Below are 25,693 nucleotides of genomic sequence, written 5' to 3' on the forward strand. Positions count from 1 at the left end.
AGAGCGGCACTCAAGAGAAAAATGAACTTAGGTGAGAACTGCCATCTTTGTGCCAGGAAAACTTAACTGGGACTGAAATCACTATTTTCAAATATATTCTAATACAACAGGAATTAACAAAAAAAAAAAGAACCTTAAGGAACCTTACCATTCATCTAGAATGTTTTTCAAGATAAGAGGATTGTGTACGAAGACAAACCTATTTGCCATAGCATTCTTTGTTAGAACCATTAAAAAGAATAATAAGCTAGTTGTCTGAAACGCAAGTGCTCTGTAAATATTGTTGATGTCACTGCTGTTACACCTTCGGGCAATGCGGGCCGAAGGGAATAAAGGAATGATGTTTTCTGCAGTTATGTGTCGCGGGTGCATGTCCGCGACTCGTCCAAGCACGCCATCTTGGGTACCCAGCAGTTCAAGCCCAAGGAGTTCGCTGATCAGATCAACCTGAACATGGACAACGCATGGGGCATCCTGCGGTGCATCATTGACTGCTGCATGCGCTTGCCTGAGGGCAAGTACCTCATCCTCAAGGACCCAAACAAGGTAGTGATTCCATTGGTCTTCCCGTTGTGGCCCTGATAGCACCTATGATTCGGTTGGTAGGCAGATGAAGAAAGCGAACTCTTTATTTGGCTGAACTTGTGGCCGGGAAATGGAAAGTCCATTTACAGATATATACACTGTATACACTATAGCTGCGAGCAGGGCACGTCGGCTCTTATACGTGTTATCACAATAGGCCGTGTAAGTTCCAGAACTATCCAACTATTGATGGTAGAAGAAGCTATCAGTAGTATAATATCAATCACATCAACTCAATGCATCATAAGCTTTGTTCTCTGAGTTTGGGTTGAATGGTTAAGCAAGAAAACTGACAGGCTCGTGTTCTTTCACTAGAATGCTTCACTGACACAACTGTTGAGTCTCTCATAATCATGTAGTGGTTTCTGGAGATTAAACCCTCTCAATTATAAGTTGAACTGTTCATTTGTAGCAGAAAGGAAACCGTTAAATATGGCAGAACTACGTAGCTTCTAATTTATATTGCATTCCCTTATTTGATAGTAAAAATATCGAGCAGCAGTTTGGTTTTGTGCCCCAACAAACAAATATCAAGAACTAAGTTTGTTAAAATTTTTATCGATGGTATGGCCTTTCAGCTGTGGAAATTTTCTTTTGCTTAGATATTCCTCATGAGTATTGCTGATAGTAGGCTACTGTGGATGTTTTTATAAATACAGTTAAACCTGCTTATAACGAACCTCCATATAACGAATTCCTTGATATAACAAATTTTTCCCGCAGACAATCTAGAGATGTTGCAGTGGATTTCGGCATTTTGGTACGAGCATGCCTCTTCCAAGGGTTCCCCGCCGCCGAAAAAGCGCGAAGCGGCGGCGGCGCGCACGGCGCACTGGGTGAGCGGGAGGCAGGCGGCGGGCAGGCACCCCACGAACCGGTGTTATCCCCACGGGAGTATGCGCGCGAATGCACCCCTCTCCCTCCATCCATACCACAAAAAGAGAAAAAGAAAATACTTTTTTCTTGGTAGTGCCACGCTTTAAGTTAGCGTTACATATGTGGGGCCGTGCTGCATGTGGAGGGCTCTTTATTGAATAGTCTTCCGTGGTATCTGTGTCTGTGTCCATGTTGTTCGCTTTTCGTTTACGACACCGTGTGAGCCTGCATAGTTTCACTGCATGTGCATGGTGTGGCTTCCAAGGATGTTCAGCTTCAGTTTTTTTTTTAATGTAAAAAATCATGTTGTCATCACTAAGGGGATGTCAGATTAAGCGCTGATGGAAACTTTGCGAGACCACGGTGACGAGGAATTTTCGGAGGCCGACTCGTCACGTGCTTCCGTCTTGCACTGTGCCGCTAGCCTGCAGGTTCGTAGCTTTGCCGATTAGCCGATTAGTTTTGGCAACAACACGACGGCGCGTTGAATGAAATGCAATGAATGCAATATAAAAAAATTGTTAGAAGAAGTAATGTTAGAAAAAAATGTTAGAAAAAAATTTGAAAAAAATGTTAGAAGAAGTAAGGCCGGCAGCCAACTCTTTTGGATCCGACATGGCAGAACACCTACAAAATGCTGGTGTGAGCAAATACGGCTGCTCTAGGGAGAACTGCTCTTTTCACACAGTTCCTTCGCATTGAAACTGCACTGACACTCGCCGAGACAGCAAGCGCACCAGCCATCGCGACTGCCCTTAAAATTTAAATTCATTATTGCTACTCGAGTGACCCCACCCCCCTTTCTGCACGTTTTTTTAAATTATGCTCGATCAAGACCGGCGGTTTTCATTCTGTTTGAGCATTTGACGGCAGTTTGCCGGTGATGTTACCTAATACGCCTTCTAGGTGATAGAGATAGGCCAACTCATTTGATCGGAGCTTCAGAAGCGTTCGCACTTTTACCCGCTCAAGAAAGTTATGATGCGCAGGGGCATGTTATCAGCTTAGACTTCTCACAGAGTATGGCAGCGAGAGCATAAAGCTGCCGAGAGTGTCCATACAACTGCTATCGCAATAATTACGCAGTTTTTTCCCGCAATATATGTGTTTTGGGTTAGCTCTGCCTTTAGTCCCCCTTTTGTTTGATTTGTGCGTTTATTTTCCGAGTTTTTGCACCGAACCTTCATATAACTAAATCCTTTTTATAACGAATTTTTCCCGGAATCTATCAATTTTGTTATATGCTCCTGAGACCCAGAGTGAATTTAGGGTCATGGGTTTTCGTTAAACTTTCAGAAATGCTTTTTCTGAGTGCAAAGGTGAAAAGTGTCACGTAGTTTTTCAATATATTATGTTACTTGGCTGCAGCACGGTTTCCAATATATTGTACATTGGGACTCTATGGGGATGTTTTGGGGGAACAGATAGTAAGGCGTAGTTGAGGCCAGTGACCAAAAAAAAGGACATCTCGCAACAGAAATATACTTTTATTTGCTGGTTCCAAACCGAGAATACAATTGTTAATGGTCGTTTAAATTCCAGTCCGCAAATCTTAGTTTAAGATGAATGGGCATTCTCAAAGCATCGCTGTTCCTTCATGATGCAATAGAACAGTTGGCACTTTACGCAAAAAAACTTTGTTTTCATGTTGCAACCTTCATTCTGCAGCGAGCAGCATTCGGAATGCCCGCAAGTCGTGGGAAGTGACCAAATGTTTTTCTCACTGGAAGAGGGGGCAGTGGAGCTCGCTTTGTGGGCAGCTGCGAGCCTGAGTCACTGTCGCTGTCGCTTGCAATCCGCAACGCTTCATTTACTAGAGCGTCTGCCACAGAGACTCGGAAATGCAGAAACTTGAGGACCTCTCTTGGTCTTTTCTGTTGGTCACGCATATCTCTGGTGTACTGCAACCATGAGTTGCTTAGAGCCATATCCATGAGGTGGAAAAAGCACCTGGTGGTCCACTTACTCACCCTGGCCTTCATTTGGTAATAGCTGATCATCCGATCGGCCATATCAACACCTCCCATATTCTTGTTGTATAAACACACAATATTTGGCCTCGCTATGTTGACATGTTTTTTGTCTTTGTTGGACCACCTGCAACACGCGTCTTCAGGCTGTTTGCCATGAAGACAAGACATTAATGTAATTGCTTTGTTGTCATACCAACAGACAACTATTTGTTGTTCGTCATCTCCCTCCACAATCTCCGATGTTCCTCGTCCCTTAGGTTTAAGTTCACTTTCACTGGACAAGTTTACGCCTTTCGGGATACGATTGTTCCTCACTGGTCCGGTACCAGAAATGTCCTGCTTTGCCGGTTTATATACTCTTGGAACAGACATGAAATACCTGTCGAAAAAGAGCTGTGTTCCAGGTGCGAGATTGTTTGAAAACCTCAGTACAGCCGACTCTCCAATTCCAGAACTTCCTTGGAACAAAGTGGACTTCTTTCCTTGATATATTTCAAAGTCCGAAATAAGGCCACTTGGCGTCGCAAGCATAAAATTTTTCAAGCCTTCAGGGTTTGGTTTACGGGGAACGAACTGTTTCAAGTGCGTTCGCCCGCTGAATCGTATCATTTGTTCATCGATACTCAGGCACTCTTTTCGTGGCAGCTGGAGACAGCCATTGAGGATGGCTTTTACAAAAAATCTAATTCACCAAAGCTTGACTTTTTCTTTTTCTTCTGCAGCTACATCAAGTTCATTGACCACTTTCAGTCGGGATCATGGCTTAAAATACCGATCTCTGGGCATTTTGTCTGCGACAACTGGCACTCTGGTTTTAGTACTCCAGTACATTCGGATTTGGGGGTATCCAAGAAAAGAAATGGTGATTGACATTCCAAAAAGTGTTTTCAGCTCATCCGCCGTGGTATTCAAGCTCTTACCAGTTTCAAGAACATGACCAGTGTTCATTGACATTGCCATTGCGTCAAAGAGCTCATCCGGAATGTATTGTTTGAAGTAATCAAGATGACACCATGATTTCCGGTGGTGCGTGTCGACGACGGGCTGAAAAGCTGACATCTTCGAATTTGTCACCCTGAAAATGAATTAAAATGCATGAATAAACATAGTCTTAATACTGCCCAAAAAAGTAAATGTCAGCTGCAACAAGAGTGCAAATATTCACCGCTCTGTTTTTTTCCAACGGCTGGGTCTTTGCGTTCCGAAAGATGTGGAAGTGGAGCTCGATGCCACAGGGGAGCCTTCATTCATTGTATCTTCATCTTCAGAACTTGACTTATTGTGCAGGACTGATGAAGTAAACACAAAGTCTTCAGCAGAGTCGTCATCACTGTCCGAGAGGTCCAAGTCTGAGGTGTCCCACTGTGCAATTCTCTCCAAGATTTTCTCAGCCATGGCATCACTCACACGGGGCCTATTACCGACAAAAGAAAATACATGAAGTGTAAATGTAATAACGAGAGAACTGCAGCGAAAAACGTATTACTCTCTGTAGAGCGCCAAGAGAGCACACGCGCGTACTGTCGTGTTTTTGTTGTCATTGACACCCAATGTCCATTGTATTGGACATTGTCAAACACACAACGCATGCAAAAAAACTACCCCATTTTTTGCTCAAATATGAATTTCTTTGTGTGCTTCGATGTCTTACGAACACAAATCAATGCTTAAAAGCGCTTTAAGACATCCAAGAATGAATATAAATCTACTTACTTCTTAGGCAGCAGCTGCAAAAATCGTTCGTGCTCAATTCCGCCATTTCGAGTGCTCCTGAAAGGCGGGAAACACACCGATTTTGATTACATTCACTAGATGGCAGCACGGGTCCCACAAGCAGGCGAGGAAACGCTTTCTGGGAGGAGGCAAGCGCCTGGAAAGCCACGGTGCACTGTGTTGCAATGTCCAATATATTGGACAAATTTCCCATTGCCGGGTCTCAGGAGGATGTCCAGGTTTATCTGTATCACAAGCCAACAAAAGCATAATTATTTACAGCACTCTCAATAGTATCATATGTAGTACTGCTGCTGATGGTTTTAACTATCGGTAATACCATCGATAGTTTGAAGAGGCTATTGATAGTCTATTTACCGATAGCTTTCCACCTCTAGTTCCTTGTCCTGTATCATAAAGTGAATGCAGCCTCTTTCACTGTCAGGTCAAGAAATTTCTTTTGAGTATGTTCTTGTATGTAAACACAGTGCTTTTAGAGCATCACTGTTTGAAATGAACAGTAATGTGATGCATTCCTGTCAGAGGCGTAGCCAGAAATTTTTACAGAGAGAGAGAGGGGGGGGGGTTATTACATGCTTCTCAATCATCAGAACTAAACCAAAATACGATTAGAAAATTTGTTGTAAAGCTATATTCCTAAGTCTACATCTGTTGCAAGTCTATTCTTCATGTGCTTCCTTACAACCAATAATTTCAACATCACCGGGTTTGTTATATCGATGTAAGCTTACATAAGCCTTACATACCAAGTTTCGGGAAATTTCATTCAGGCAATGTTGCCAAAATGCAAGAAATGCAATGGACATTCACACACATTTATTTCAGATGGATATTTTAGAAACAAAAATTTGACTGGGATTTTCTTTTCTTTTAATAAACGTGCAGTGGTGAAATTGGCGTGAGGATTTCCAGCCTAGAATTTATCACTATGAACCTATTCATATTGTTTCACTTTGGGGTTTTTGAAACTGTACTTGTATTTGATCATTGTATTTCATCCTTCTGCTCTAATGCATTTAGGAGATAACCAGTTGTCGTTGCACAATGGTTTGTTTTCTTGTGCAGCCTGTCATTCGTCTGTACGACATCCCGGACAACACCTTTGAGACGGAGAATGAGGCTGAGGACGAGGAGGACGAAGAAGAGGAAGAGGCCGGAGGAGGAGAAGGCACTGGTGGTGGCGAGGGCGACAAGAAGCCTTAAGACACTCCATAACCAGTGTGATGTTGAATACAGAGCTTGTTGCACTAATAAAAGATAACGTTTTGATGCTTATTGGCTGTTCGTTAATGGTTGTGACACTGCTGTGAGGGCTCGTCGCTTGGCTTCTGGGAATATTCGAAAGGCTTCAGATATTCGAACGGTAGTAACAGTATTCGAATTTAAGTTATTGTAAACTTCTAAAAATGAAGAAATAGGTGTATATTGCAGTATTTACTTGCGTAATTTGTGCGCTCGCATAATTTGCTTAAGGCCTTAAGCGTGTAGAATTATTTAGAAGGAGGTTATCCGATTGGTCACTAAAGTCAAGGCACGAGTGAAAATTAAACCCTTCACTGCAAAGTACGAATCCTGAACCTCACTATTTAAAGAAAAAAAATAAATCTAGTTTTTCGTTCATGAAGTATTACGGCTTGGTGGCACCAGCCACCGCCCGATCTTAAGGGTACAGCCATATCCATCCATTCATCTATCCATCCGTTCAGGGACCATGGGAATGATGGGTAGTACACACATTTGCCTAGTCTTCGTACTTTCGGACGGCAAATCGTACTTGCGGCTTCGTTTACTGCTGTGTTTCAATTTTGTTTTGAGAGAAAGATTCAACCATTTTAAAGTTCATGTCCCGATTACGAAAGGTAAGTCTAAAAAAAAATAAGATGCCGAAGCACAACTGCTGAACATTTGCTGATATTTGTTTCGTGAAAAAACAACTTCAAGCCACACGAACACACACGGAGCCAGAAGCAAGCCAGAAGTACGAATAATTGACAAATTTGTGTACTACCCATCATTTCCATGCCTATGGTGGCTAGAAGGAGAGGTGTCTGAATCAGCGCGCTGGAGTGCGAGCGAGAATTCATCCGGATGCGGTGGCGGTGCGGTCGCTTTCAAGATGCCCCTCCTCGCGACCGCGCATGCGTATCATTCATTTTTTCGTGTCAAATATTTCACGCTACCTGCGGATTATAATAAAGTCTACCTGGTCACAATTCTGGCAGCGCGGCGCAAAGCGTGTATTGGCACTGAAAACTAGTGTTTTCAAGTCACTTCGTGGTATATCAGCTACGAAGTTTAGAAGATAGAGAATCAATTTTGGCTTGACACGAACAACAAAGTCCGGGCAGTTTTCAAATTTGATGCCTCAGTGTTCTCCGTGAAGTCTCAATGCACATAAAGGTATCGGCAACCGTTATTTTTATGACTTGCGCAATCAAGGTCTAATTTTACAAGCAAGACATTTATTTTCTTGAGAGCGAAAAACAACATGAAAAAGAAACACGACATATGCATTAAGGTTGAAGAGAACAGGTTATACGACACTCAGCTAAAGCAAGTGCATAGGCAACTAAAAAGAACAGTAAATATACGATGATACAATGGGCGTGCATACACACATGACATTGAGTTCTGGTTGGCAAACATAGATACAGTCACAAACCAGTTCACGAAAAATTGATTTCTGCATATGTGAAGCATAGCCAGACAGTGACATCATAGTTGTTAATGGAATATTTGTAACAATGTGAACAAGGCAATAGTAAAATCACAAGAAACAATTGAGAGTAATGCACAATACTATAAAGTAAAACCTTGTTCGCTGAGTTAACACTATGACAGTTAAGTCATACGTCTCAACTTCAAGAACTTCATTTTTTCTCTCTTTTTTTTGATTGGACACATTTTCTCCAGCAGCAAGAAAATGCATTCTGGTCAGCTTAAAAAATCTAATTTCACTTCCTCTAAAAATCTAATTTCACTTCCAGTTTGTTGTGTTCACAGCCGACCATATTTAACCTCTTCACAGACAGGCAAGAGATAAGGAATAGGTGAATGCATCTTCCATAGCTTCGACCAGGTCTGTTGAAGGCATGCTTCTGTCGGAAGCAAGTCGAAATTTTCAGAGTGAAGAAACAACCTGCTACATTCGTTGCACTTCGTCCTTTTCACAATCTTCTGGGCCACATGGCCACTGACATAATAAATGATCCGGGAGTAACTTTTTTGTCCAATGATATCAGTGTGGTCAGGGAGGGCTTCACAAGCAACAATCATTTCATGAACCTCATTGAGGCACTCCGCATCTAGCAGCTCATCCAGCTTATTCTGTAATTTTATTAAATTATTATGGATGCTTGGACCTAGAAAGCTGCTGAGAATTCCAGAAGGTATGTTTCTACTGGAGGGTGACTGTGCCAAACTGCAAAAACTGAGGCAATTCGGGAGATCGAAAATTGTGCCGGCGAAGGGTGATCATGCGAGCCAGACATTTGCTTCAGAATTCCAAAAAGATTTTAAGCGCATCTTGGCAGAGGCGAGACGAGATCAAGTATTTATAGCTCAAGGTTTTCGTGACATAATTCAGGATGGAAAGGGTGCTGGTTAGAGAGACGCAAACTCCTTCAGCAGTTAGTTCACCCAGGAACCCACCCTCCTTAGGTACAGCTTTTTTCTAAGTTGATACATGCATGTAGAACCCGTTGATGACATGCTTGCAGCTACGGACGATGAATCTTTCGTCGAAATGAGCTTCGCACACAACGCAGTTCTTTTCCAGTGGTTTGTCAGCGCGAGGAATCGCACACTCCCAAGCTTTGCGCCGTTCATCATCGGCGGGAGCAGAGAAGAGAGACGCTTTTTTTCCTTGTTTGCAGGCATAAACATATCCCGCATTGCATCCAGGTGCAAAGCAGTGTCTTTGCTGTTTACCCATTACAGTGAAATCTCGATACAACGAATTGGAAGGGACCGCGGAAAATAGTTCGTTATTTTGAAATATTGTTATAGTGAAAACATTGAAAATTCGCATTAAAAATCGTAAATGCAACAAAAGGAGTCGCCTACCTTTGCTGCGTACACATCCTCAAACGCTTGATTTTATGACGAGCGTGAAAAGAAACAAAACGCGAAGTATTCCGGAATGAGCGCACGTTTATTTGAAAAAGTCGGTGATCTTGGCCTGGCGGGTGCCGCTCAACTGCCGGAGGACGAACGCTTCGAAGTTGTCCACATTCTTATGCTCTGCTTCGGTGGCATTGCTGCACCTGCCAAGGTAAGTGCGCATCTTTCGCACGCATTCCATGATGTCGGCGTTGGAAAGCGATTCTTCTGGTTGGCCAACGGGCGCGGTCTCGGCGTCGTCTTCGCCATTGGCGTCCTCGTCGCTGTTATCACCACGAACAGCACTGACGATGTCATCGGTCGTCAGTTCGGCTGACGTGCATGCTTCGTCGTCGCACTGCACATAGTCCTCGAACGTCACCGAGGCATCCATCGCGAGTCTTTCGACGACTTCTTGCCACATGCCACTCGCGTCGCTTTCTTCGCTGCCTTGTTTAGATTCAGATGGCATTACTACCAAGCCTGCCTTCCTCCAGCAGTTCTGGATGGTGGTTGATGTAACGCTCCACCAGGCCCCGGTAACCATTTCTGTGGCCTCTCGCACATTGATGGAGGTAGGCAGCGTTATCCGAAGATTTATCAGCAATCGCTGAACCAGGCGTGTCCGGTAATGAGCCTTGACACTTTTTATGATGCCTTGGTCCAGTGGCTGGAGCAAGGACGTACAGTTCGGAGGCAGGAATTCCAGCTGTACATTTGTCAGCCTGACATTAACAAGATGCGCCGAGCAGTTGTCGGCGATAATCAGGATTTTCCTACCTGCGCTCCTCATCTCATCGTCCACCTTTAGTAGCCACTCAGAGAATAACTCTCGTGTCATCCACGCGCGTGAAAATTAGCCCGATAATCGCACGGCAATGAAACAACGTTCCTCATGCAGCGAGGCTTCTTGTATTTGCCGATCACCAAGGGCTTCAGCTTCTTGGTGCCTGTGGAATTGCAGCATAACAATACCGTAATCCAGACTTTGGACTGCTTGCCGCCTTTGCAGCTGTTCCCTTTAAAATGCATGGTTTTATCAGGAAGCATTTGATAGAAGAACGCCATTTCGTCCGCATTGAATATATCATCTTCGGAGTATGAAGCGACGATTTCGCGGAACTTCTCGTCCCTCCATGCAGCAGCGCTTGCTGCGTCTGCCGCCTTCTCTTCACCAGACACCACTTGCCAGGTGATTCCATTCCTTTCACGGGAACGATGAAGCCACACCGCGCTTGCTTCGAAGCCTGTGATGTCCAAAGCATCAGCGAATTGCCGGGCTTTTTCCTGCAGCATGGGTCCCGACACCGGCACATTTTGAGAACGCGCGTCCTTGAACCAAGTCAGTACTGCAGCATCCACTTCTTGGAAATTCCCAAGTCGGAGCCGTTTTCTTGACGGTGCGAGTTGGGACCCTCGGTGCAGCTCGAGTATCTTTTGTCGGTCCTTCAGGATGGTTGCGACAGTTGATGGTGCAACCCCCATCTCGTTCGCAATGTGGATTTGTTTTTTACCGGCGTCCACTTGAGAAAGAATATCCACTTTTTCTTTCAAAGAAAACTGCCTCCGTTTCTTTTTCGCGCTGCTTCCGGAGCTCATGGCGAACGCAGAAACGAATCACTCTAACCTTTAAAACGAGAAAGCCGTACGACAATCGTGCGACGTTGCCGGTCGACGTAACAAAACAAAGCCGGCGAGGTTAGGCTCAACCTGGCTCCACGAGCATGCAAAAAAAAAAAAAAAAACCATCGAAAACAAGGTACTGGCGATGGCGATAGGGCTAGCCAGGCTAGTGCGCATTTAGCATAAGGCAACGCATGGAGAAATGAGCAGAAGCTCTGATGATGATGATAGTGCTACATATGACGCTGGGCATTTAGACCGCCGCACGTAATTTTTACGCTAGAAATTCGTTATTTTGAAGTGCTTACCAGGGTGATAAAATTTGATACGTTATTCTGAAACATCCGTTATTCTGAAATTCGTAGTAGTGAAATATTTTTACATTGAACCAATGGACATTTGGAAGGGGATTTCCGAAATATTCGTTAATCTGAAAAAATCGTTAATCTGAGGTTCGTTATAACGGGATTTCACTCTACTGTGGTGTGGTCACGTTGGTACGTATTCATCCCTAACAAGTCCAAATGGGCAAAGCGCAGACGTTTCGTCTTGCGAGAGCACAAGCAAGCGAATAAATGTGCCGCGCTAGTGGATGGCGAGCCCTGTCGACCGATCACAATGGCGACTTGCGAAACGCTCCGCGGCGAAATGAAATACCAGCACGCCTCATTTCAAGGCGTGGCCGGGATAGAGTGTACTAGAAGTGTTGAGTGGCCTGACCACGCCTCGCTGCCTGATCCCTTCCGCGTTGCCCGCTGCGGCGCCGCTGCAGTCGAATAGTACTGAAGGAGCTGCGCGCCGCGTGCAGGAACTGCTATGCGCTTCGGCTCCTCCCTTGCGCTATCTTGATGCATATTTCTTCGTACCTGCCCATCATTCATGCCTAGCACATGATGCCATCACCCATGATGTACGACACGGCAACCTACTGAATTGGAGCTCCATAAAAGGCCTTGTGAGAAATCGAAAATAATTGAGAAAGGATGTGTCTTTACTGATTTCTTCTCTCTTGACTCTGTCTTCGTTGGTTAGCCGTCTTCAATATTCAGAATAACTGAGCCGATTTATTGAAAGTTAGCAATGCTCGGAAAGCTGTGAGATTAAAAAAAATGCTGTCACACGCATGCAGAACCAGAAAGCCATAAGTAAAGAGGGGAGAGGAAGAGAATTTGAACCTGTACACCACGAAATGTTTTCGTAATTTAACTTTTCAGCATATACTAAAATACTTACGTGCATTCACAGCGACCACCAAGTGTGAAAGTTAGGCATTCTGCTGCACATCCTACCCCCTGAAAAAAAAAAAAAAACAGAAATCTGCCATGGGTAGTCCTGCGCCAATAGTTTACCGTTGGCGAAGCTGTATATAGCGTGTCTCTACAATTGCGCACTGTAAATTTCACCTTTTCAACAGTATGAGGTCTCAAAACCAGTTCAAGTGAAACGTTGTTGGACGAGAAAATAGCTGTGCTAAAGGACATTGCATATATATATATATATATATATATATATATATATATATATATATATATATATATATATATATATATATATATATATATATATATATATATATATATATATATATATGCGATGTATACCGACCCATTAAGGAGAAAGCCTTTCTTTACGCACGCTGTCACGGACCCTGCTGCCACCGCGGCGACAATCTTGGGTGGCCCGACAAACGTCGAGAACTGAACGGCACGTGATAAGAACCGTATGTGGACGTACACGGACAGTTGGTTTCGTTCTCAGTGTTGACAGTGGTTTTTCCTCTTTTTTACGTTCTTTCTTTTCTTTCTTTTTCGTCTTTTTTCGTCCCCCTTTTTTGTTTTTGTTTTTTTTGTTTCCTTTTTTTAGTTTCCTCTCACTCTCGCAAACATCTTTCAAGGCGAGAGGGACGCGGCAGCAAGGAAGTTCATGTCAGTATAACTCATCCCCTGATGAAGGGAGGTCCCCTCCCGAAACTGTTGGGAAATAAATATATTTATCCTTGTTGACAACGCTCCCGTTGTGTCATATCCCATACCTTCACGAAGACTAACTGGCCCATTGAATTATTACTTCCACTATATATATATATATATATAGACGTAGCGGGGAAAGAAGCACACTGGCTCTGTAGTAGTAAAAACGTAAGCGAGAAAGCACGACGTACGACAAAACACTTTTATTAATCGCATACGTTTCGGCTGGGGGGCCAGCCTTGGTCACACTGACGATGGCTGACCCACCAGCCGAAACGTGTGTGAGTATTAAAAGTGTTTGTCGTATTTTGTGCATTCTTGCTTCCATTTATAATATATATATATATATATATATATATATATATATATATATATATATATATATATATATATATATATATATATATATATATATATATATATATATATATATATATATATATATATATATATATGTGTATGTATGTGTGTGTGTGTGTGTGTACATATACAAGTTAAATTTCTTAATAATACATTCAACATTACATTTTTACATTTAATTTTTACATTTTCCTCTCTTCGTCTCTTCCACGAGCTATTCGTTTGTGGAATGATTTGCCAGATGATGTTGCGTCAGAACAAGACCACACAAAGTTCTGTCATACTCTTGAAAAATACTTATGCACCAAAAACTGCTCTATCGCATCTTCGTAATCATCAGTGTTTATAGGACTGTTGCCGATGTTTTTGCACTATTGCTAGGTTGTGGTTACTGTCATAATAGTTTTTTTTGTATTTCACCTTCACAAACTGTAACTCACTTTTCTAGTATGTATTTCGCTTACATGTTCTTAAGTTGACCTGCATTTTCTATTATATTCATTATTTGCCTATGTATGTGTAGATATTATGTATATATATTTTTCTAACATATCTGTACCGCCCCCCTTACACAATGCCCCTCGTGGGCTCTGTAAGGTACTGTAAATAAATAAACTAAATACAATTTAGTTTCTTAATAATACAGGGGAGAAGAAGTTGTCACAGAGAACAGCCTTTTAGAGGCTCGTATAAAGCTTGCTCGACACAGACGACCATATGCGGCCCTAGTAACCCTCTATTTAGCCAAGGCATATGACAGTGCTGAACATCCTATTCTTATCAATGCCCTGAAGGAGCTTATGTTCCCGCAGTTCATAACAAATTGGATATACCAATTTTTAAAAGACAGAAACTTTTATTGCTCCCAACGAGGTGTTTCCACACCGAAGTATAGCCAAACGAGAGGTGTTCCTCAAGGCTCTGTTCTATCGCCTGTGCTATTTAACATTTTGTTAAGTTCAATACCACTGAGTGATAAGGTACAAATATATGTATATGCAGATGATATCGCGTTCTTTGCATCTTACAATGATATTTATTTACTACACTCGACTTTACAATTTTATTTGGCAACATTAGAAACCTGGTTTCAGAAAATTCATATGAACCTGAACGTAACTAATAGTGCTATAATGGTTTTTCTATTGGATGTACCAGTTACTATTTCTCTTCAGTACCATCAAGAAATAATTCCCCAGGTTAACTGTATTAAATATCTGGGTGTACTGTACGATCAAAAACTGAGCTAGCGTGACCACATTGAACATATTAAAATTAAGGCTACATGCGCTGTTGGGATGATAGGTAGGCTTGGCCGCGTCCGTTCCGGTCTTCGCAGAGATAAGCTGATCATGATTTATCGCATGTATGTTCGCCCGATTCTTAAATTCGGATGTGTACTATTCTCTGGTGGACCAGCATACAAAATAAACCCCCTGATTCTCTTAGAGCGGGAAGCTCCTCGTAGTTGTTTAGGTGTGCCAAAATTCACAGCTAAAAATGTTTTGTATCGAGAAGCTTGTATACCCACTCTTGCTTGCAGATTCCGTATTTTAACGGTAAAAATCTATTTAAAATTTTCTGAATCCACTTTAAGAAGGCGACAGTTTGTATTCTTTGCCCAGCCTGGTGTCTTTTTCAATGAGCATTGGTCCCGTGTATATAAACCCCAAGAGCTATTTGTTCAAACACTTCTAGATGCTTTAAATGCTAGTATATTCGAGATCACACCATCTGTCAAACCATCTGCCAAGTGCAAATAGAATTTGACGATATCTTCTACATGAGCGCTAAACACTTGCTCTCTAAATATTTGATTGGTTTATTAGAACAACACCTGTCTCAATTAGGTACTAATATAGCAATTGCAACAGATGCATCTATGAGTGGCGAGAAGGCAGCTGTGGGTATTTTTTCTCTCTCATTATTCTGGTCCTTTTCATTACGCCTCCCAGATTATACACCAATATTTGAAGCGGAATTGATGGCCGTTATACTAGCTATTCGAAAACTTCCTGCAACTCATTCGACAGCTGTGATAGTGCCCGACTCGTGTTCCGTGTGTTCATTTTATCATCGTCGTTTGCATCAGCAGTACTAGAGCCTTTCAAATCATGAATCCCAGCAAACATTCGTCTAGTGCGAATGATATGGGTGCCAGGCCATCGTAGTATATTTATAAACGAGATGGCTGACAAACTTGCGCGAACATCTCTTGATCTTCCGATTGTGCCAATTATGCCTCCTACAGCTTATGTAACAGCAGCGAGGTTTAGAAAACTTTCCCTTCTTGAAGACTCATCAAAAACCATGATACCGAATCCAGATTTCTCGCACCTGCACTTCACATGGAATAATAAATGGTGTCCCACGCGTAAATTGGAAGTCTTGATAACAAAATTACGTTGCCGTGTAGCACCTCTTAATTTCTACTTAAACAGGTCTGGTCTGGTGCCATCCCCTCTGTGCTCAAGCTGTAACGAACCTGAACATATCGACCATTTTCTTATCACATGTCACCGTTTCAAAAATCAAAGAAAAAATTGCTTAGAAATTTTATTAAAAAAACTAGGAATATCACTTAATACTCCCAAAATTTTGTCTTTTGGGGCCGCTTCATTGGGACACAGCGACAGGACCATCTGCGGGGCTTTCTGCGAATTCCTATAGAACACAAGAAGATTACCTTGCTGAGTCAGTGATCACTCTCGAATTTTACTAGCCACACTACCATTTATTACTTAGCTGATACACTGCAATGCTTCAACTTTCAGAAGAATTTCATATAATGATTACACCTCAGATATTCAACAAATTCTATTACTTCTCTCCTCCACCCCTTTTTTTTCTTTTTTACATTGCTCCAAATTAATTTCACAGACAAAACACAGCAATCATATTCCCCTAGTCTAGAAAACCTAGAGGTATTGACTTGCATTAACCACCGGCTTCTTGGCCAATCCCCCTTAGTGGGTGAGAGCCACAAAAGAAAGGAACAAGCAAGCAAGCCTCTGCTTCGAGCTATGTGAGTTTTTTAATTCTTTGGCCAAGGTTTTTCAATAATCGACGCACCTCGGAGGGACGGTCCCCCTTAGAATGGGGGATCAAAACCCCATCCAGAAACCGGGACCAGGCCGACTACATCATAGTGCGTCTTACGCCAGTTCTCACCCCGGCCCAAGCGTGGTCCACGTTGACAATTCTGATGACTCCTCCGTTGAAGATATGGCTTCGGTGAGCGACTACGTGGTCGTACCAAGCCGACGCTTGAAGAGGAAAATCAGCCGGACATCGCCGACTGGCCGGCAAGCACAGACAAAGGCGAGTAGCATGCAGTCGTACACCATTTCGTATGTGCCGACATCGAAGACAGACATCTTGAACTCTCTAAATAGGCAGAGCCTGTCGGAGTACTTCGAGCTCATCGCTCCAGGGAAAGTCGTAGGTGTACGCATAAATACTCGAAAGAACATACCGAAAGAACATACTGTCCGTGGAGGTCACTACGAAGGCCTTACTGGACACGCTGAAAGCAATTGTCCAATTAGGAAACATTTCGGTTCGCGCATTCTCCGCGTATGACGAAGAAACGACAACAGGGGTTATATACGATGTGGATGAGGAGATAACAGACTCAAGTCTCGAGAAACTGCTGTCATCGTCGGCTGCCGTGCTTGGTTTCCACTGCTTTGGACGCACGCGATGTGTTAAAGTAGTGTTCCAGTCGCAGACGTTACCCACACATGTAAAAGTTGGGTACGTGAGGCACTCGGTACGTCCTTACGTACCAAAACCTCTACAATGTCATAAATGCATGAAATTTGGGCACGTTAGTGCAGTGTGCAAGGGTGCAGTAACCTGCAAGCATTGCGGTGGCCTTCATGGCGGTGATAACTGCAATGCTGTGGCCAAATGCTCAAACTGCTCAGGTGCCCACGATGCAACATTTCATTTCATTTTATTACCTTAAAGACCCCATTGAAGGGGTATTACATAAGGGGTGGGTACATATATGAAAACGTGAAAGCCATTTTTTTACAATGCAAGGTAATTTGTTACGGTGTTCAAAAAGGTGGTAGGACAGGTTATGGCGGTGATTTCGTTAGAAAGGCAACATCAAATGAATGTACCAAAATGAGGAATTAAATGAGTAGCCTGAAGAAGATGGTTCGAGACCACTCGACTCACAGAGAAGCTGCAAGGGCTGTACGGTGCCGTAAACATCGTTCGCGACACCGACGCAAACGAAGCAGCAGTGCTCAAGCTTATCGAATTCGACACACAAAACTGAGCCCTCACCACCTCCTACCCTACTTTTGTCGGCCAGAAAGGAGGATACAGACGCTTAAATGCGAATACAGTCCACGCAAGTATAATGTAACCAGTCATTGGCTCTCACCACGTCGGAGACTCAGTGGCCTTCACTACTGTCAAGAGCTACGATAGCGCCATCATCCCATAGTGCCCCTACCCCCAATGAAGAAAACACGCTTAAATGCGAATACAGTCCACGCAAGTATAATGTAACCAGTCATTGGCTCTCACCACGTCGGAGACTCAGTGGCCTTCACTACTGTCAAGAGCTACGATAGCGCCATCATCCCATAGTGCCCCTACCCCCAATGAAGAAAACAAGACGATGGACAACGCAGATGTCAAGGCTATGCTTAAAAATTTGATGGGTTCCAGGCGTAAGATCCTCAGCAGCCTAAACACTCCCGCTGCTAAGGCGGCTGTGTTTGAGGTTTTGGAGCCTCTTCTACTGGTTCTTCAGTAAGTGAACATGGCATTGATGTTCGAAGAACGGATGCACCAGTCGCTTGTTATGCAATGGAATGCTCGTGGCCTACGTGGCCGTCTGTCAGACTTCAGACAATGGGTTTTTATATATCACTTTTCTGTTTTCCTTTTATGTGAACCGAATATGGCTTCAACTTTTCGTATATCTGGATATATCCAGATTTGGTCCCGCAGTGATCAACGTACGAGCAAAGTTCTCGTTTGTATACGCCGTGATTTCACGTTCTTGAGACATGAAGTCACGTCACATACCAGCAATGATTACGTGAGCCTGACTATAACACATAAAAAGCGGACATTCTCAGTAATAGGAGGATACATACACCCAAGCGCACAGATGGACTGCTTCCACCTGGGGCCACTCTTCAAGCAGCACAAAGGCCACACATTGTGATTGGCGATTTTAATACACATCATCCTCTCTGGGGTAGCACTACAACGAATTATCGCGGAAGGGATTTGGCCAACTTTATATGCAACTATGAACTAAGCGTACTCAACGACGGATCACCTACATTTGTTCGTGGCACGTCCTACAGCAGCTGCCTCGACCTCTGTTTCGTTTCCAGAAGCCTTCTGTCTTCCGCATGTTGGTGCACAGATTTGGACACTCGCGGCAGTGACCACCTTCCAACCGATGTTCAGTTCAGGTGGTTTCGCCGCACGCACACACGCTACATCCGTCAAACCGACTGAACACTGTTCAAGGCATCTGTCAAGTCTGGCTGTGAGCACACGACTGATCCATCCGAGGTAGAGAACATCATTGCTTCTTCACTGCGTGACACAACCAAACAGGTTAATCTACCGATGCAGAGATGAGCAGTTGACTCCCAATACGAGGCCCTTCGTGAAATCCGTCGCCGTGTCGAACGCCGATACAGACGAACGAAGTCGCCTTCAAACCTTTCCGCCTGTCGTCGAGCTCAACGACATGTTCTTCGGCATCTTGACAAGATTGACAGGCAACGTGGGAGAAAATTCTGTTGATCTCTGGACCCCAGGCAACCTCTATCTAAGATCTGGCGGGTGGTACGAAGTTTGCAGACAACTCCCCAACGTCAACCATTTCAAGCTGTTGCTCTACATCAGGGACGGACAGAAGTTGAGATAGCCAGTGACTACTGTAGCCTCATCGTGGACACCACTGATGGTCTTGCCACTAATGAGCTTCTTAATACCATTGCGTCTACATCGTCTGACGAGCACCTTGATGTACGTTTTACAATGCATGAGCTTGACGCTGCGATTTCTGCCTCCCGACGCTCATCGGCACCAGGACCTGACGGAATCACGTATGCTGCACTCAACCATCTTGATACAGAAGCACGACGTATCCTGTTATCTCATTATAACACCTCATGGGAGTCAGGAGAAGTCCCAGCTAATTGGAAATCCAGTCGCTATATTGCATTGCTTAAGCCGGGGAAGTGTCCTATTGCACTTTCCTCTGGCTACAGACCAATCGCCTTAGACAGCTGCGTCGGGAAAGTAATGGAAAGAATGGTACTGTCAAGATTAGAGTGGCTTCTAGAGAGCAACAACTCCTTTCCTGCATTTATGAACGGCTTCAGAAGCGGCCGATCTGCCATTGATGGTGTGGTCGACTTGATCACCAGCGTCGAAGAGGAAAGAAGCCAACGCAGACTAGTGGCGGCAGTTTTCCTAGACATTAAGGGTACCTACGATAATGTGCTGCATTATGCGATCCTTGACGCACTGGAAGATTTCGACATCGATGGACGACTGTATGCTTGGATTTTTAGCTACCTTAGGGCCCACACCATTTACATGACGACAAATAACAGAGACACTGATCGATATAAGGTTCATCGTGGTGTTCCCCAAGGAGGAGTTCTCAGCCCGATCCTATTCAATGTCAAAATGATCGGCCTAGCAGCAGAACTTCCCAGCACGGTGACGATCAGTGCATACGCTGATGACATATGCATATGGGCATCTGGAACTGCTCGTGCACAATTGCGAGCTCGACTACAGCGCGCAGTGATGACCACATACAAATATCTACGACGTCAGAGGCTCACTCTTTCAATCGACAAATGCGCAGTGCTTGCGTTCACGCGCAAGCATATGTCGCAATACCCGATATTTATTAATGGGACAGCGATACCTGCTGTAACGCACCACAAGTTCTTTGGGGTTGTCGTACACAGAGATTTATCGTGGACGAGGCATGTCGCAGTACTTAAATCTAAATTGAAGAGCTTTGCTTTCGTTCTTCGCCACGTAGCAGGAGCAAGATGGGGCCCATCAGAATCATTGCTACTTCAATTGTACAATGCTCTATTTGTGGGATACATTCGATACAGCATGCCGGTGCTCTCCAATATGAGACCTAGTTGTGTGAAGACGCTAGAGAGTGTTCAAGCTCAGTGCTTACGAAGATGCTTGGGTCTACCGCGCTGTACTTCAACAAATGGGACAATCGCAGAGGCTCGGGCTTCTCCCATCAGTGTATACATGCTCGGCGAGCCACTTAGAGTTCACCTCCGATCGCTGAGCAGACACAGACAGCACCCACTGTCAGTACTACCCGCCACTCATCCAGATTGCAGTTTCTCAAGAGTAATATCGCGGCATGAAAATACTATACCATCGAGGTTTTCCCCGCCAAATGCCCCTGCAGTGCCTCCATGGGTCCTGCCTAAACCACCTGTTTGTTCTACGATACCTGGAATTAAGAAGAAGTTGCTCATTTCTTCTGTTGGCCTCAGACAACTTATTTTATATCACATTTATAGAGCGTACAGTGACTCTGTGCACGTGTACACCGACGGATCCACCGCGCTAAGCACCTCCGCCGCAGCCTTTGTCACCCCAGACATGGATATCGCTCGACGATTCAAAGTGAACCATAAAGCCACATCAACTGTTGCAGAGCTTGTGGCTATCCGGGAGGCAATAAGATTTATTTCCGGAGAGCGACCTCGAGCCTGGACAATTTTCTGTGATGCCAAATCCGCTTTGCAAACCATTAATTGCATCATGAAGCAAGGTCTGTATTACGGCTTGGCAAAAGAAATCACAAAACTTATTCAGGTTGCTTCAACAAATGGCCATCTTATCACTTTCTGGTGGATTCCCGCTCATTGCGGCGTGATGGGAAACGAAGACGCAGACGCTGAAGCTAAAAATGCCCTAAGCAGTGCCCCTGAAGTACGCATTGCGTTTTCACGAGCTGACACGAACGCCCTGCTTTGCTGCGTGATGCGCAGCTACACACTTCAGCACTGGACCAAACCGGAACGGCGACACCAGCGACTTCACAAATGGGACCGGGAAATGAGGTTCCTCATGCCCTTTAAATTGAAACGGCAACTCACAAGTATGATCCACCGCATTCGTCTTGGTGTGGCGTACACCAGATGTTACGCACATATCATCGGTTGCAGTGACACCGGTCCTAATTGTGAACACTGCGATGTACCAGAAACACTTGAGCACATATTTTGTGTCTGCCCAGCATACGCACGTGAACGACAAACACTGATTTCTTCTACTGAACTATATCGCAGTAGGTCATTAACTGATGAGACTGTGTTGGGCCCTTGGCCAGACACCAACAGTGCAACTGCGGTCACAACAGCAGTTATAACCTTTTTGGAAGCAACTGGACTATATGCGCGGCTATAAAATGTGTCTCAGCTAAAAAGAACACTACATACTCACCTCTATATCTCACCATCGTCATCCAATTATCTTTCTTTTTCTCTTTTCCTTCCCCCAGTGTAGAGTAGCAGGCTAGAGCAAGCTATCGCTCAGGCCGACCTCTCTGCCTTTCTGTAAATAAACTTCTCTCTCTCTCTCTTAATAATACAACTACGCTTATAATACAAAACATCGTCATAAATTTACTCGCTTGCAATGGCGTTACGCCAATAAAATATTTGGAACGCAGCACAACTTAAGCTGTCAATATAAAATGAGAACTGCTTATAATGAATTTGCGCAGATTAACAGACGGGATATATATATAATTGACACTTTTTAATATGCTTGTGTGTTGTTTTAATAAGTTTAATATGTGATAAGCCTTCCGGAAAGCAATAATTATTATCTTCTGCAAAACTAGCATGATAAAACAGAGTCGTCACCAAGTGATGTTGTGACAACGTTGCTTATACTCGGGTTTCTCGTGAAACAATCGAGCGCATGTAGGCTCATATGAGGAACACTGTGCTCTGAATATCGTAGAGACTGCCGACAAAACAAGCGTATGACTTAATCTCGGTTTTGATAGTTCTCTCTTTGTAGATCGCCAGTAGCCACTTTTGATGTAACGCAGCTCAAAGCGCTTATTGAGTAAGAAGCTAGATGGATCCATGCAAATCCCGATTGACATTTTTTTTTTTGGGGGGGGGGGGGTCCACAGGCTCTTGAAACAGTGAAAGTATCAACGCAAATTCGGCGTGCCTGCATACTCACTCGTCAACCATGGCGAGTAGCAGGTGCGTCCACTGATAAAGGCTCAGAAACACATTAAACGCGCTGAAGACGAGCAATTGCACGCTTTCGCAGACTCTGGCGCGCACGCTCCCCATACAGACGCTTCTGAGATCTTCAGTACTATGGGACTACAGTGCCGCCGCTGCTGTCACCCGCCAGAGAATCAGCCGAGATGCGGCGCCGCCGCCTCGTTCACTCCACTGCCCCCTTCTAGTACACTGTAGCCGGGACGATGCTGATTGCTGACACCTCTCCTTCTAGCCACCATACCACCATAGCCAGGCCCGCAACTCGCCGCCTGATCCCTTCCGCATTGCCCGCAGCGGCGGCGCTGCAGTCGAATAGTACTAATAGTTCCCAGGACGCAAGCTGGAAGCAGTCATGAGGCAAGCGAGCGCAAAGCTCAAAACGACAGCTGATAGGCGAAACCTCGTGATAATTTCAGGCGGTTTAAACGATGTCCTCAATGAAGATGCAGAAGGACTAGCAGCCACACTGGCGAAAGGCGTCGATGACATGCGCGCCACTTCTCCTAAGGTACAGGTAGTTATATGCACGATACCGGAGGTACCGATGCGTGATAGCAACCTGCAAAGAGCGGTGGTCAACGCAAACCAAGAGATATGGCGGATGAGTCGAGAGAAAGGCTTTGAGGTGGTGGAAATAAACAGAGAGGTGCATAGGTGGGGGGGTTTTCAACGAGCCAGAATTCACTTCGATGGGCGGCTAGGTCATGAGGTGGGTTGGCGACTTGCAGGACGCGCAGTAGCTTTTTTGGGGGGCAAGCGAGCCCTTCGGGGTGCAGAATAGCTAATAACGAGGAAAACAACCAGGGAGACTCTTCGACAGCTGGTATGGATAGATACGATTCCAAAGTGGCACCAATATCTAAGATAGGTAGAGTCCGGGGCATAAATAGACGTAGCCACGAGCGCCGAGCCAATTCAGACATAGGGTATATTAACATGCAGGGTGGTAGGAACAGGCTGAAGTGGGAAGAGATAGAAGAACAGCTAAGGGAAGAGAGGCCGTTGGTATACGGTTTTGTAGAAACACATCTCAGGGACATGGAACAACCTCCGAACAAACCGGACTACGCGTGGGAATATTGTAACAGAACAGAAGGCAGCAGAAAGGGGGGTGGTATTAGGGCATTCATTCATAAAAGTACAGACTGGCAAAGGGTCAAGCAGGAGTGCAAGGAACATTTATGGCTAAAAGGAAAAGTGGCAGGTCAAATGACACTCCTTGGTTTCGTGTACTTGTGGACGGGAGCAAAGGCCAGAAAGGAAAACCAGGCAATGGTAGAGTGTATATCAAAGGACATTCAGGAGTTAGGAAGAGAGTGCGAGATAATTATACTAGGAGACATGAATGCGCACATAGAAGATATAGATGGGTATACCGACCCGACAGGCAAAATGATCATGGATATGTGTGAAAGGCTTGATTTGATCATTTGCAACAGTACTGAGAAGTGTGAAGGGCAAATAACATGGGAGGTAGGAAGGCTTCAGTCGACGATAGATTATGCACTGATGTCACATAGGATGTACGATAAGCTCAGGGGAATGCACATAGATGAAGGTGGCTCCAGAAGTCTGGGTAGCGATCACAAACGTATCAAGCTAAGTTTTGGAAGATCAGTGAAAGTGGGAAGGAGACAAGATGAGCAACTACAGGAAAATTTTTATCCAGAAAGGCAAATTGAAATAGCCACTAAACAAATTGAGAAAGTAATCACGGAGGATAACAAGACAGTGTGGAAATACACGAATCTAATTAGACTCTTTGAGCTAGAGCTTGTTAAGACGCGTGACAAATCACCCCGAAAAACAAGACACAAACCCAAAAGTTGGTGGGATGAGGAAGTTAAGAGAGCCATAGCAAAACGTCAGGAAGCCTCTAGGGAACACAGACATGCTAAGCAGCGGGGTGAACAGACAGATGATGTTGAAAGAAAATGGGCAACCTTTCTAAGCTGTAGAAGGGATGCATCCCTTCTGATGAATGAAAAGATTAGAAGGAAGGGAGCTCAGTGGCTGGCAGAAGTACATAAAAGATAAAAAGGCAGCTGCGAAATTTTGAAACCATCTAAACTCCCTAAGAAATGAGACGAGCCTAGAGCAGAGTTATATAACTACAGCCCAAGGTGCTAGGCTAGAAGGGGACGAAGCTATTGAATATATAAGAACAAAGGTGACAGAAAAATTTCAACAAAGAAGTACTTTATGCACCACAATAGACAAGGACGAATCAAGTGGTGCAATGGCTCCATTTTCACAACAAGAGTGGGAGAGGGCTGAGAAAAGGGTTCTTGGTAGTACATCAACAGGCCCAGATGGCATTTCGATTAGGCAGATAAAGACATTAGGTCCGAAGTCTAAGCAGGCTTTGAGAGAGGCAGTGAGCAAAATAATAATCGATGGTGAAGTTCCCAATGGATGGAAACTTAGCAGGATGAGCATGATCTATAAAGGAAAGGGGGGAAAAGCTGACATAAACAACTACCGTCCTATAACAGTGACATCAGTGGTCTACAGGCTGGCGATGCAAATTATAAAGGAAAGACTGCAGGCGTGGATAGAGGATGAGGGGGTGCTGGGGGAACTGCAGAATGGGTTTCGGAAACACAGGAGGTTGGAAGACAATCTGTTCTCACTGACGCAGTGCATCGAAATAGCAGAAAAGGAACACAGGCCCCTGTGGCTAGCATTTTTGGATATCAAGGGAGCGTACGATAGCGTGGTTCAAGAGGAATTGTGGGGAATACTGGACACACTAGGCGTGGAACAGGTAGTCACTAATCTTTTAAAGGGTATCTATAAAGGTAACAAGGTAGTTATAAAGTGGGAAAAACAGGTATCCAAGCCTGCAGAGGTAAAACGGGGGCTTAGGCAGGGGTGCCCCCTGTCACCCTTATTATTCATGATGTACCTACAAGGATTAGAGGCAAAATTAGAGGGAAGTGGACTGGGCTTCAACCTCTCTTTAGTCAAACAAGGAAAACTTATTGATCAGGCACTACCAGCATTAATGTACGCAGATGATATAGTGCTAATGGCCAACAACAAGGAAGATTTGCAGAGATTGATGGACATCTGCGGTAATGAGGGAGATAGGTTAGATTTTAGATTCAGTAAGAAAAAATCAGCAGTCATGATTTTCAATGACAACGAAGGTAGTGAGCTTAGAATACAGGAG

The 25,693-nt window shown here is 44.3% G+C and overlaps 2 protein-coding genes across 6 annotated transcripts in view; one reads left to right on the top strand and one right to left on the bottom strand.

The window, feature by feature from the left end:
- The window catches only part of eIF3d1 (eukaryotic translation initiation factor 3 subunit d1), a 201,447-nt gene extending 195,004 nt beyond the window's left edge, over positions 1–6,443 (top strand). Inside the window, exons 11-12 of the mRNA XM_037417982.2 lie at positions 354–546; positions 6,234–6,443. Of these exons, the coding sequence (XP_037273879.1) occupies positions 354–546; positions 6,234–6,371 (331 nt within the window). The 3' untranslated portion in view covers positions 6,372–6,443. The remainder of the gene's footprint in view (positions 1–353; positions 547–6,233) is intronic.
- LOC119166661 (tigger transposable element-derived protein 6) overlaps positions 2,933–25,693 on the bottom strand; it is a 49,184-nt gene continuing 26,423 nt past the window's right edge. The window contains exons 1-5 of one of the 5 annotated variants that reach the window (XR_012888779.1): positions 12,528–12,931; positions 12,126–12,184; positions 5,148–5,392; positions 4,600–4,848; positions 2,933–4,509 (exon numbers count right to left, since the gene is read on the bottom strand). Coding sequence is in view for 1 of the 5 variants with exons in the window: in XM_037417983.2 (XP_037273880.2) it covers positions 9,322–10,110 (789 nt within the window). In the remaining 4 variants the exon portion in view is untranslated. Of the gene's footprint in view, positions 4,510–4,599; positions 4,849–5,147; positions 11,030–12,125; positions 12,185–12,497; positions 12,932–25,693 lie in introns of those variants that run through there. The other 4 variants (XR_012888777.1, XR_012888778.1, XR_012888780.1 and 1 more) reach the window with 4 other exon arrangements.

The sequence above is a fragment of the Rhipicephalus microplus genome, unplaced genomic scaffold (genome assembly GCF_043290135.1).
Source record: "Rhipicephalus microplus isolate Deutch F79 unplaced genomic scaffold, USDA_Rmic scaffold_16, whole genome shotgun sequence".
Lineage (NCBI taxonomy): Eukaryota > Metazoa > Arthropoda > Arachnida > Ixodida > Ixodidae > Rhipicephalus > Rhipicephalus microplus.